At 37.1% G+C, this 14,533-nt stretch overlaps 1 protein-coding gene and 1 pseudogene across 14 annotated transcripts in view; both read left to right on the forward strand.

The window, feature by feature from the left end:
• Positions 1-14,533, forward strand: part of MYO9A (myosin IXA) — a 250,951-nt gene that overhangs the window by 88,747 nt on the left and 147,671 nt on the right. For all 14 annotated transcript variants that reach the window (XM_075536143.1, XM_075536142.1, XM_075536146.1 and 11 more), the window contains 3 exons: positions 5,523-5,639; positions 7,872-8,006; positions 11,067-11,188. In XM_075536143.1, the coding sequence (XP_075392258.1) occupies positions 5,523-5,639; positions 7,872-8,006; positions 11,067-11,188 (374 nt within the window). The remainder of the gene's footprint in view (positions 1-5,522; positions 5,640-7,871; positions 8,007-11,066; positions 11,189-14,533) is intronic.
• LOC142431219 (small nucleolar RNA SNORA9) lies at positions 14,199-14,324 on the forward strand (annotated as a pseudogene).

A 14,533-nucleotide genomic window follows, 5' to 3' on the forward strand; every position in this document is an offset into this window, starting at 1 on the left:
TTCACATAATGAGATCCTGTTTGGTTGAGAAGCTTTTGTTATTTAACTTACTAAAATTAATCTTGGATTGAGATAGTCGGATAAAAAGATGGATTGGCAGGAAGCATTTCACAGAAAAGGGGCCGAAAGTGTATTTACAGGGTAAATTGGTATTAGATTATGTACATGAGCATTTCAAAAAGTTCATGGGAAAATTGTTATCTTTTAATTTCATTTTTTCATGATTTTTAAGGCTCATATATAGTTTATATGGATTCTAGTTGACTATGGTATTTTATTATGGTAGTAAGAGTTATAAGTAGTGATTAAGCAACTTTTAATTTTTAATTTAATCTAAAATTCTTTTGAAATTAGAAAATTAAGCCCATTTACATTATGAGCACTACTGCATAGTACTGCTCATTTATATTTTTAAAATTTGATCCAAATATTTTTAAACTTTATTTCATTTTTGCAAAAATAGAATAATCATTCCACTATATGGATATTCTGTTGTTGGTTTTCTTGCTAATTTAAAAGATCCTTGTTAATTACTTGCCTATGTATAGAATTTTGAGCATTACACTCCTTTTCCCATTAGAACTCTGGGAACATTCTCTAATTATTTTCCAGTGTTTTATGATACAGAATTTGATACTTGATTTTTCTTTTCTTTCACACAGTAGTCTAGGTGATGCTTTTTGGTCTAGGAATTTGAAATACTTAGCTTTTCTTGCCTTTGTGATTTAGAAACCTTACTGAATGATTTTAGATACATAAAATATTAATTCTTATTACACAATGAGTTCCTTTTAATATGAAAACCTATGCCTTAAGTTTAGAGATTTAACAGTGTTATGTCTTTATTTCTTCTCTCTCTCTCTCTGTTTTTTTAAGCTTATAGACGAGTTGTGTATAGAATCCAGGTCAGATAAACGCTTCAGGAACAGAAATGGGAGTAGTGATACCAGGAGGGTAAGGGGATAGAGGGGGAGAAGGGAGAAGAACCAACTCCCCCCACCCCAACACACACTAGGGGGATGAACAAGAGAAACATGGGTGAAGGGAGACTGGTTGGTTTAAGATAATAATTTATAATAATAATATATAATTTATGAAAGGTTCACGAGGGTGGGAGGGTGAGGGAAGGAGGGAAAAAAGTGGAGCTGATAACAAGGGCTCAAATAGAAAGTAAATGTTTAGAAAATGATGGTGGCAATATATGTACAAATATGCTTGATGGACTTACAGCTTATTATAAGAGCTGTAAGAGCTCCCAATAAAATTATCTTTAAAAATAAATAAAATGGGTTCTGTAATCACAATAATTTCTAATGGTCCCTCCCCACCTCTAGTCTTCATTGTTTATTCCTAAAATCTCCTTACCCACCTTATCACCCTCCCTCTACCCCGACGTCCCCTAGAAACCCTAGCCCCAGTTAGTATCACTATGCATCTACTCTGTGCTTCACAAACTGGGAAACCCAACAGCACCAAGCAGAACCGAAATAAAGTGGTAAGGATAAAATAATAATAATAATATAACGATAAAAATACAAATAATGAGTAAGAAAGAAAAGATCCTATTAGTATTTAAAAAGCCAGGGAAGACTTTTTTTCTCATGGAACAAGTAAGAGATTCTTGCACCTACAACAAATTCAGGTTGGGTCTCACCTCTTTATGTTTCATTTTACTAATCAGACCTCCAGTTATTCAGATGTTAGATATTTTGAATACATTCTCATCTTTTAATCTTCCTCTCTACCCTCCTACTCATATGATTTACAGTCCTTCGGTGACTGATGATGGTGTGCTTCTTCCATGTGGACTTAGTTGACATCTCACTTAGATGGCTGCTTGTATAGTGACAAGCCTTTAAGACTTCATTTTTTTTCAGTTTTATTGGCACATAATCTACATATCATACACTTATATAGTTCATTCATATCAAGAATTATACAATCATTACCCCAATCAATTTTAGAGCATTTTCTTTTTCATTGTTAGATCGCTTTTATTTTATTATTTAAAAAAATCTTTTTATTAGGGGCTCGTAGAACTCTTTTATCTGATAGCCAGGCACTATCTAAATTCTTCACCACATTTTGCTTATAGCACCTGTGTCTTCTGTGTTCCCTTCTTGAGTATGAGTATCAAGCAGGGCCATGGTGTAACAACTAATTGTTCTTGAGTTGGAGCTAGGATTTAGTGCGAGGGCTTGATGATAGATTATTTCATATCATCACAAAATTTTGAAGAATATTGTTAGTTTTCCCTGTTTTCTTGAAGTGTTAGAAAATTTATTACTACATATACTTGAGTATAAGTCAACCCGAATATCAGTTGAGGCACCTAATTGTACCACAAGAACTGCATAAAAAATGTGCTGGAAACCTCAGCTTTTACACGAGTATATATGGTATATTCACACTCAATTGTACTACACTGTTCTCTGATAATCTTTCTGCCTTTCTCTGGTCAACTTCCTTCTCAAATCTTTTACCCTTTCCCCAGAACATTTTAACTTCTCATTTCCAGTAGTTAAATTTATTTCTCCACACATATATACACACATATAAATGAAAAATAAATAACCTTTGCAGCCTGCACCCTTATTTGGTATCTACATCCGTTTATATGCTGTCATCCTTAAGGCCAAAAGAAGCAGTGTAAGTTAAGTTTGTCCCCTGAATCACTGCCTTTGAGATCTTCATTGCTGACTCTTTGCAAGTTACGTAGTAAGTAGACTCCATGGCACTGTATCTTCCTGTTTTCTTCTTTTCATTTTCCTCCTTCCCTTCACAGCCTGGTTTAGCCTCTCCTGGTTCTGTTTCCCTTTTATTGGAGCCCTGGTGGTGTACTGGGTATTGCTTTGGGTCGCTAGTTGCCAGGGCAGCAGTTGAAAACTACCAGGTGCTCTGTGGGAGAGAGATGAGGCTTTCTGTTCCTGCAAACAGTTCCAGTCCCAGAAACCTGAAGGGGCAGTTCTACTCTGTTTTCTAGGCTCTCTGCGCATCCAAATTGACTGGATAGGATGGCAGTGAGTTTGGACTGGTTTTCCTTTTATGCTGCCTACCCCTCTGCCCCCACCTTTACTTAATTTGAAGCTCAGTTAATGTTGCTCTAATATTATGAGTTCATACGAGCATCAACTCTGAAGGGTCTGAGAGTTTACCATATGTAAACACAAGGACGTTACCCCACTACAGTTTCATGGACTATAGCAGAAGATAGGAGGTTCTTAGGACAGAGACAAAAGACTTCGTTGTCGATGGCATCGTAAACAGCTTGAACCTGATGCTCATCTCATTTCTCGTCAGCCCCCAAGTCCAATAGGAGAGGCACAGAGTGGTCACGTGGGCTTGTGTCACATGCAGTGGTTTATGTGGCAGCTAAGGAAACCTGAGTCTAGGAACCTCAGTTTTTCACCTACCTGTGAGCAAACCTGCTTGGGCAGGTGTGTTAAACTGGACAAAAACAAATCTGCCTTTTGCTACAGAGTGTGATACCATTTTGTTCTTTCATGTCTCTTTATTTTTCAAACATTCTTCAAAAGATAGAGCCAAACAAAAACAGTCAGTGTGTCTGTTCACAAGACATGCTGAAACGTGAGAGACCCATGGAGAATTGCCTCCCAGCAGCAAATGTACATTTTGCTTTGTTTTATTTTCGCCTTTTATTACCCATCCTTACTCTTGATTCCTCTGTATACCTTGTAAGTACCCACATTCAAGCTTTAAAACATATCCATTATTAATATTTGTGCTTGAAAAGATTCATACTGCAGTGTATGTTTTATAACTTTCAACCAGGGCTTATTTATGCATAAATCAAACAAACAAGGTAGACATATTCATGGTGGTTTGTGTACATACATTTTCTTTTGTTTCTGAATGTTGCATAGAATTCCATTGTATGTATCACTTTTTTTTCCAACACATATCCTTGGTAAGTGGACATTTGAGTTGCTCCTAACTGGATTACCACAACTAACAGTGATGTGTGTATAGATAACACGTTTTCAACTGCTGTACGACCGCCTGTGGAGCAGTGATCATCAAACTTGACTGTGCATGATAATCACCAGGAGGACCCCTGTGCTACCCCTACTTCCTGATTTATGTATCTAGGGTGGGGTATGAGGACTTGCATTTCAAACATGTTTATAGCTGAAACTATTGCTACTGTCGTATATTCACACTTTGAGAACCACTGCCCTGAATATAAACCCAGGAACATGGTTGTGGGGTCAGAGTGTTTATATGTACTTGATCGCTCTTTGAAATGGCCGTGCCAGATTAGATATTTAACATCAGTGCTTGAGGGTTCTTTGCTCTTGTATCTGCTGCAGTACCTTACTATTATCCAATTTCCCAATTCCTGACTATATGATGGGATATAAAGCAGACCTTGTTTCAGTTTGCATTTCATGGATTACTAGCTAGCATCTTTGTCTTCCCCTGTAACCATAATGATCAGTTTTCTGCATTTCTTACTGATTTGGTTGGTTGGTAGTGGAAAATACGGCATATATATTTTCACTAAAATATGGATGATAGAATAGGAAGAGTTTAACAGTTTAGGAGAAATTAGTACTATCCTAGATCATAGAAGTAGTTTTCAGAATGATTTTTTTTGTTAGGCTATAATAAACTGAAGAACATTTGGAGTGAAGGAAAAAAATAAATTGCTTAATGCCATAGGAACTGGGCTGTTACTTTCTCTGGGGTGGAGAAGTTTCCAAAGTTACTGTGATGGTAAGCGAAGGTCACTAGCAATGTAATCGTGATGGCATTACATTATGTATGTTTCACAACTCTGGTTAGGATTCCAGAGATGTTAGAATTGTGTTTTAATAATCCACTTTGTGACCATATATTGATGATTATTTTGTGCCAAGTCATTATCTAGGTGTTGATTCCTGTTTGCTCACAGAGGTTGTTTTTCTGCTTAGATTATTCCCCACTAAGCTGTCAAGGCCTATTCATTTAAGTGAATCTTTATAGATAACTTTTCATTCTATACATCGTTTCTAGAAAAATGTTTGCTTTTCAGAAAAATGTTTGACCCCATTGACCCGTGTTTTGTTTTCCTTTTTCATGTCAAGGAACCCTGGTGGTGTAATGGGTTACTCATTGGGCTGCTAACCATAAGGTCAGCAGTTCAAAACCCCCAGCTGTTCTTTGGGAGTAAGATGAGGCTTTTTACATCTGTAAAGATTTATAGTTTCAGAAACCCACACAGCAGTTCCGCCTTGTCTTATAGGGTTGCTATGAGTCAGAATTGACTCATAGGCAGTGAGTAACAGACCTTTCATAGCAATTTGGCCATCTGCATTGCACTCCCTGAGGTAATGAATATGGGTAGGAAACTTCAATTCTACTTATCTACTATTAAGAGAAAAATTAATTTGTAATTTAAGATAGCTTTCTTTCCTGAATGAGAGCAGAACAAAGTTTGTTATATTATCTAAGTCAGAATATTGCCCATTTCACTCACACTCCTCTTTCCTTGTGTTTTTTATTTTAAAAATTATTTTTAGGCTGTGACAGTGAGGAACTCCATGGCTAAGTCTCTCTATAGTGCCCTGTTTGACTGGATAGTTTTTCGAATTAATCACGCACTTTTAAATAGTAAAGATTTGGAGCAAAATACCAAGGTAAGCATACATTTGATTATACAAATGTTTCCCTTAAAATTGTTTTAATGAAATGGCCAATCACTGAAGTGGAGTGCAACACAGGACAGAATAATGCAGAGTAAGTATGAATTACCCTTAAATACTCCCTTCCAACTGCTGTTTTTATTACTCTGTTCAGAGGAATTGTTGTTTGGGTGTATCTATCCAGTCCTTTTTTTTTGGTGTGTAATAAGCCTTTTAAGATTATGCAACATTTTAAACCCTCTGTGTGTTTTAATATAAAAATGAAATTAAACCATGTTTTCATATTATTTCATCCTTCAACTTCATGAAGCTGAGTAAACACACTTTACCCAGTTCTTAAAATAGAGTTCTATTTATTGAGATTAAAGAAATCAAAACTAGAAAAACTTTCATCATTCTCTTGGCGTAGCCAAACGTAATCAGGATTAAACTAGCTCTGTTGATACTTTGTTTAAGTAAACTACTGACTTCATACCCTGTTGTTTGTATTATTTTGTTTCATAGAATATAGGGATTTATGAAATAGAGATAGCAAGCTTGGTGCACTTATCTAAAGCAGTGGTTCTCACCCTCCTAATGCCGTGACCCTTTCATACAGTTCCTCATGCTCTGGTGATCCCCCAACCATAAAATTATTTTTTTGCTACTTCACAACTGTAATTTTGCTACTGTTATGAATCGGGCGACCCCTGTGAAAGGGTCATTCAACCTGAAAGGGGTCACGACCCACAGGTTGAGAATGACTGCTCTAAAGTAATCCATGGATTACTTGTGTGTTAAATTTTTCATGTATTAAAATACAATGTGTAAAATATTAAAAAAAAAGAAAGAAAATGATTAGGACAAAGAATGTATGGATGTGCTTTATACAATTGATGTATGTATATGTATATGTATGGATTGTGATAAGAGTTGTATGAGCCCCTAATAAAATGTAAAAAAAATTTAATTAATTAATTAAAAAAATACAATGTGCTAAAATTTTCATAATTGTTAAAAAGGGAAGAGATGGAGTTTGACTAACCTTTAAATTTTTAGTTTATGAGGTTAAATAAAAATCATTGTTACACAATTATAGAAACCTATATTAAACAAAAATATCAAGTTGAAGCTGTTGTTTGTCATTATATCCTCTATCCTGAAGATGGTGTTTCTATCTATAAAATTTTCTTGAAGAATTCTGTACTCTTTGATTTATACCATGTCAAAAAAAACTTGAGGAATTTGATTTGAGTTAGCTTTCAATGTGCTTTGAATTTTGGGAATAAAAAGAAGTCTGAAGAGACAGATGAGGGCTGTAGGTTGTATGGTTTCCTGTGGGAAAGCCATTGCTCTTCTTGAGGAATGAAATGGTGGTGCTGAGTGGGTGGGGGTGGGGAATCCTTGGCACAGCTTTCCTAGCCCCTATCCAACCAGGCAGTTTGCAGTTTCCTTAACCCTCTTCATAGTAAGCTCCCATGATTATCCGGTGACCTTTGAGAAAACTCTGTCGGTAGTAGCCCTCGGGATCTGAAAACAGCTGCCATAACATTCTCAGCTGACATCTCTGCCTTGGATTTAGCTGGCCCAGCAGATGCCCTCAGAAGCCACTTTTTTGATCAGACCTTGTTCTTTGGATCATATCGGTAAATCCAAGACCCATCCCCAGTTGTGATTTGCTCCATGAAATAAAGCTTCATTGTTTTCACTCGTGCTTCCAAGACTAATGGGAAGATCAGCTGTTGAGGGGATGCATAGCATTTTTGTTACCCACTGAGCCAAAAACTTCCTGAGGCCAAGATGTTTGCTTTAAGTTGAAAGTACAGAAAACCATGTAAGATCCCAGCGTCAGTAGCTGTGGCACCAGTGATAATGGTCATGTTCTAACAGTTCCTGGACCTCAGCCACAGGGTCTTCATTCAAGACTAACAGGTCTTTTGTCTCTTGGTTCATTTTTGACCAAGACCTTTGAGATAAGTGCGTTGCTGAGAGAGCTTTTCTGCATCCATCCACTCATCACAGAGGCCTGTTTAAATGATTTTGTTTGAAATAAACTATATGTGTGAACTGGAACGCTAGTCGACAGTATTTTCTGACTTACTCATAGTTTGCTTGTGCATTGGCCGAAAATTTTTGCCTTTCTTCTGCTGTAGAATGGCTGTGAATGTTTTGGTTTATATTTTATGGATATTATTTATTAAGTAAACTTGAACATCATTTTAAACCAATTTTTGTTTTGTTTTTCAGACTTTGTCCATTGGTGTTCTGGATATTTTTGGTTTTGAAGATTATGAAAATAACAGCTTTGAACAGTTTTGTATTAATTTTGCCAATGAACGTTTACAACACTACTTTAATCAACATATCTTTAAATTGGAGCAAGTGAGTACCTGAATGTATGCATGCTTATCTTCCATGTTAGTGAGTGCACACTCTTTTTTCTCTTGTCTCTTTCTGTGTCACACACATGTGCACGCACACACACACACACGTTTTTGAGTCATAGTCATGTGCCTTGGTTACTAACCACAAGGTCAGCTGTTGAAAGCACTAACCACTCCACCTAAAAGAGGAGACTTTTTACTCCTGGAAAGAGTTACAGTTTAGCAAACCACAGGAGTATTCTACTGTGTACTCTAGGTTGCTATAATTTGGAATATTGACTTGATGGCTGTACATTTTGGGGCTTTAGATTAGGCTTCATAATAGTAGTAGCAAATAACAAATCAGAGCAAAGTTTTTGAGCAATATTATGCAGAATATTTTTCATTGTTTAAGAATACATGCTTCTGTACTTGTTTTAATGTGCCCTGGGGGCAGGATAAAGAGATGTGTGGGTTTGTTTGGGGTTTTAATTGTTGTGTTTAAAAATTGAGTTGTAAAAAAAAAAGTTGTAGTTATTCTTTATATATTTTGGATGCTAAACTTTAATTAGATATATAGTTCTCAAATTTTTTCTCCTAACTGTATTATCTCTCTTCCCTTTGTTGATAAAGTCCTTCAATCAACAATTTTTTAAATTTTAATGAGGTCTCATTGGTCTATTTGGGGTTTTTTTTTTTTGTTTTTGTTTTTGTTTTAGGTGTCACTAAGAATGCACTGTTAAAAATCCAAACCTGAAGCATTATTCCTCTATTTTGATCTAAGAGTTTTATGCTTTTTGTTCTTACATTTGGCCTTTGTATACTTAGAATTAGTTTTCATGTATGGTATATGGTATGGGTCCAAACTCACTCTTTTGTATGTGGAAATCTGAATGTAATCTTCTTACCTCTAGTATATCTTATTAAAGAAATGATCTTTTCCTCTGCTAAATAGCCTTAATACCCTTATCAAATATCAATTGACTGTAGATGTTTATTTCTGGATACATACATCTATTCCATTAAACCCATCCCTCACAGAAGGACATTGTTAGGTTACAAAGACCAGGTCCGGGTGGGGTGTAGAATTAGCATTATTCATTCTCTTTGCCACCTGTGGTCCTCACACATAGTCCATCACTCAGTGCTCCTTGGGAACTCCTGGCATTTCCTGTCACAGCAGTTCCCCATTTTCCATCACACCGATCCATTTTCCTAGTCCATCTGAGTGGTGACTTTACCCCTTGGCTCTGCAGGCTCCATTCTTCTTTCCTTTGGGCATGGAGCCCAAACCCCTGAGCTGTTGGTGGTGGCCAACCCTTCTGGCACCTTAAGGGCAGCACCACACCTCTAAACGGAATTGCTGAAGATCTGACTGTGTGAAACCTAGGAGACTGACGGCACTCCTCCCTGTGAGCCTCGCTACTCCAGGTCTTTGGTCTGGGATACTCCAGGAATGGTCGTCTTTTTGGAAGATAACACATGTGGCTCTTTAGACCTGTTTCTGCTGGCGGTTTTACAACAGGCAAATGCATTCTCTTCTTTCCTTCTTTCTCTGTCCCCGTCAGCCTAAGCTGTTTATAGATCTATCCGTTACAGGCTTCTTGTTTTTGGTAAACATTCTAGGACATATGTCTTCCAAATGTTTTAGTTCTGTTTCATTTTGCACAGTTCATTTTTTTTCCTGAAAAGACTTTAATTTGGGGGTGGGGAGAGGGGGGCACGGCACTCAGTCCTTCTTGGCAGCGGCCTTCTTCATGGCGGCCAGCATGTTGCTCAGCTCCTCTCTCTTCCTCTTGGCTCGGATATGTGTGCCCACTCGCTTCTTGATAAACTTCAGTGCCCGCTTGACCTTGGAGACCTTGAGCAGCTCCATGGCCCTTCGCTCGAAGGGTGCGAAGCTGCACACCTCCCGGATCATGTCCCGCACGAACTTGGTGTGCTTGGTGAGGCGCCCGCGGCGGCGGCTGTGCCTCGGCTTGCTCACGTTCTTGGTCACCTTGTGGCCCTTGTCGAGGCCCACGGCCATAGGGTACGCACAGCCATGGCTGCGACTCTTCGATGGGTGCCGCGGCGGAAGCGCACAGTTCATTTTAAAGTCTATCTCTTTCCTTTCAAATGGCCTCTTTACAATCTTGCCAGGTACCCATCAACCAAATATCCAAGTTCATTCCTTACAGGTTTTACCTTTTGCCCAACATTTGAACCCAATTCAGACAAGTTCTTTGTTACTGCATAAAAAGCATCACACCTTTTCCATTGTCTAATAACATGGCCATCATTTTCTTTTGAAGATTCAGAAGCATATTTAATATCCACATTTCCAGCAACATGCTATTGCTGGTATCCTATGTATCTTATGAGATCATGTGAATTTTTTCTATGTTCTCCTTACTTCCTTCTGAACCCTCAGTAGAGCTACCTTTGATTTTTCATTACTCTGCCAACAGTCTCTTCAAGGCAATCTAGACTTTATAATTGGGCATCTCGAAAGTCTTCCAGCCTCTACCATTACCAAATTTGAATACGACTTCCACATTTTAAGTGTCTGTTAGAGCAGCACCCTTACTTCTTGGTGCCTAATTTTGTCTTACTCATCTATTTTTACTGAAACAGAAACACCACAGAGTATGGCTTTAACAAATGGAAAATTATTTTTTCACAGTTTAGGAGGTTAAAATTCCAAATCCAGGGCATTAGCACTAGGGGAAGGCTTTGTTTATTGGCTTTGGAGAGGAAGTTCCTTGTCCCTTTTTTGCTTTTGCCTCCTGGTTCTTTGGAGATCCTCATGTGTTTTGACATCTATCTTATCGCATCTGTCTTTCTTCCTTGTGTTTTCTCTTTTAGATCTTAAAGTAAATGGACTCAAGCCATTCCTTACACTAATCCTGCCTCTAAACAACCCATTCCAGAATAAATTCTAACTATAGAAATAGAAGTTAGGATTTACAACAAAAATTTTGGGGGGACATAATTCAATCTGTAACACTTACAGCGTTTTCAGTCTTTATTATTATATACTTATTATGTTCTGCAAGTTGAATATTCAAATTGTTATTTTCCTATTTGGTTTTCCTAGGAGGAATACAGAACAGAAGATATCAGTTGGCACAATATTGACTATATTGATAATACTTCTTGCATAAATCTTATTAGTAAGAAACCAACAGGATTGCTCCATCTACTAGATGAGGAAAGCAAGTATGTATGGGTTTTGGGTCTTTCTTTTAATTGTGTTATTTGCGATTTGGATAATTTATATCTTTTTAAGTTATAAACTTCTTACATTATTGAATAAAGATAATGTTCCCTTTTTGAGTGTTTCTTGGTAAGTAGGGATAAACTTCACCATTAAGCTAATTTTTGCCTTGAATTTTTATTGATTTCTTTCCTATAGTCATGTTGACGTGAAATTTGTAGATACATACATATGTACGTATTTTGTAGATGTTAGCAGGAGAGAATGCAATAAACTATTGGTATTTACCTTGACTGCAGGCGGTGTCAACATGTGCCAAATAGTTTCTGGTCTTTGTGAACACTGTTCACTATCCCAAACTTAAATACAAGCTTCAGAAAAAGCTTCTTGTAGTATTGACCAAAGTACTTTTAATACTCTGTAAAAGATTTATAGATAAATAATCCTCAGTTCTAGAATTGGAGAACTTGAAGTGATGGAGGATATGTGAGTTTTCTGTGATGGTTTTAACTAAAAAAGTAGAAATTAAACTAGGTCATTTTATTTGTAACTTAATATTGTATCCATTAAAATAGGGTAGGTAAGATTAGGGATTTGTTATCATAGATAAAATGATTAAACATGGCACAGTATAAAGTTTATGCAGGTTGTCCAAGCACCTGCCTTCATTCTTAGATATAGCGTGGTTTGTATAGTAAATTATATGTCACCTTATTCATATTCCAATAAGCACACAGAATTGCTACATATAAATAGAAGCAGCATTGACAGCATGAGAAATACTTTAGCAAGATGACTGCCAACAATTTTGTCGAGTATCCATTCTGTAAACTTAGTCTATTTTCAGTCACAATTGGAATGGTCTAAAATTTAGTTGGCACAAATACAGACTATTTTAGTTTTTGTCTAAAGTTGCTTGAAAGATTCTGATACTGCTTTGTATGTCATTTAAAATGGTAAGGTTAGTGATCCTTCATTCTGCTTGCCTTTGTTTTCTCAGCTCTGCCATTAGAACTGAGCCAGAGGTCAGATACCTTTACCTTGGAAAGCTTTGTAGATGCTTCCGGCACTTCGTTTTGAGAAACATAGGGACAGTAGGGACATGTTAAGCTGTTCTTTCTGTTTGATTTCTTTTTTAAAAGAATTTTTTATTGTACTTTGGGTAAAGGTTTGCAAAGTCAGTGGGCTTTCAGTTCAGCAATTTATATACATTTTGTTTTGTGGCATGTTTGAAATATTTTATTTTAACAAAAAGAAAAAAATCCACATAGGTAGTATATAGGAGACTTGGCATTTAAACCTCTCAGGTATTTCTGGCTTGTAAGCTTTGGCGATTGCATCCTATAATTCTTAGACTTGCGACCCCAGAGCCCAGGGTTTATAAGCTACCATATAAGCTCACGTCTGAGCTGACCTGCATAGCAGCCGAGACTCCTAATCTCATCACAAAAACTGCATTAAAATGTGCTGGAAATCTCAGCTGATACACGAGTATGTGCGGTAACTACCCTTGGCAAGTACTTTAATAACTTTGATTCTCAGTTTTCTGGTATGTGAACAGGAAATGATGGCAATAAATAGCACTATTCTTTGCCATGTGTTTTAAAGTTGTTTGGGCACCAACTGGGATAAAATGAAACAAGGGGAGCATGACTGGCCTGTCATTCTTTGAGCAGAATTTCCATCTTATTAAACACAATTTCTCTGATATAAGTATTGCCCCCAGAAGAGAGTGTCATCCCTTGGTTGCTAGCCAAAGCTTATGAGTCTAAGCCACATGTTCATAAATTATAAGATGACAGATTTTGGCTCTATAGAAGGAAGAACTTTCTAATCTTTAGAGCTGATTAACTGTCTGCTTCATAAAGTAATAAACTTTCCTATCATGGTAATTATTTTCTATAATTTGACAGGGTATTGCTGTAGGTGGCTGACTGGACTGAGTAACCTCTTTACCGGCTTTCCTTTCAATTTCTATATGCAGTCCTTTATATAACTCTTAAATAAACAATAGCATTGCTTTCCACTTTGAGTCAGTTCTGTAGTTATTGTCTCCTTTTGTAAATGGACTGCCTTTGTCTCTGCATGATGTTGCATGAAAACATGAAAATCTTTTGCTTTCCTATTTAGCTTTGAAGTAGTATTGAATAAAGAAATTCGTTGTATTTAGGAAGAGTTATTTTGGGACTTACTTAGACTGAGTTTTTTTCCTCTAAAGAAATCTTTTGGTCTACAGGGAAAATATAATGTGAGATGCCAGGTGTACAGAGGAGGGAGGACTTAAAAAACTTCATGGAAAATTTTTGTTATCTTTCAGTATTGTTTTTCCATGAACTTTGAAGCCCCTCATGCATTCATGGTATTTTTGTTTGTTTAATGTGCTGGTGGTGCTTTAGTGCATGGGTTTTGACTCAGACGCCTAGATTAGTCTTATGTCTGCTACTTACTATGTGACCTTGGGCACAATTAGTTAAGCTAGATCCTGAAGGAGGAGACAACGTGGTGTTTAGGAAAGAGGAAGCGTTTAAATAGAGTCTCAGAGTGAGGTTAGGAGTAAGGTGTTAGGATTGCTGTCTGTCTGTCTATCTATCTATCTATCTATCTATCTATCTATCTATCTATCTATCTATCTATCTATCTATCTATCTATCTATGCTACACAGTACGTGAAGTATGAGCTGCAGAGAGTTGCACTGGCAGCACTTTGGAGCTTTTTAAAAATGCAGACTCAGGCTGCCAACCCAGAACTATAGGATCAGCATCTGCCTTTGACAAACAGATGAAGCCATTTATTTAGGGTAGTATCTGTCAACTTACCTCCTGGGGATTAAGAGTGATGCTGGGTCATCAACCCTCCTGACCAGTTAACTCTGAACCACAGGAGTTGAGGTCTAGGCAATGGTGAGTCTGAAAGCTCCAGAGGTTATATGCATAGAAATGGTATTTGGAGTAAAGGCTATTCCCATTTCTAACCCCGTTTGGCAATTTCTGTTCTCCATTTAAAAAGGGAACCTGGAAGGCTTCAGCATGCTTGGGTCTGGAGTAACCCTGTGCATTCCTACAGCACTTGCAACAACAGTTTTGAGGCCTTGTTCTGACAGCATCTACAGAGGAAGGTTATAGAAATTTCAGACAATTGAAAAGATACATAAACCTAAAAAAGAAATGATACATAAGTAAATAGATAAAAGTGAACAAATCAATATTAAACTTTGTGATTACAGAGTATTAGATTAGAAGGTAAATAAACCCTTAGAGACAGCTAGGTGAGCATACTACGTGAAGAGAATTCTGCTGTGTTGTAGTGGCATACGTCTGCAAAGGTTGAATTGACCTAGACTTGGAGC

This window comes from Tenrec ecaudatus, chromosome 17 (assembly GCF_050624435.1).
Source record: "Tenrec ecaudatus isolate mTenEca1 chromosome 17, mTenEca1.hap1, whole genome shotgun sequence".
NCBI classification, from domain to species: domain Eukaryota; kingdom Metazoa; phylum Chordata; class Mammalia; order Afrosoricida; family Tenrecidae; genus Tenrec; species Tenrec ecaudatus.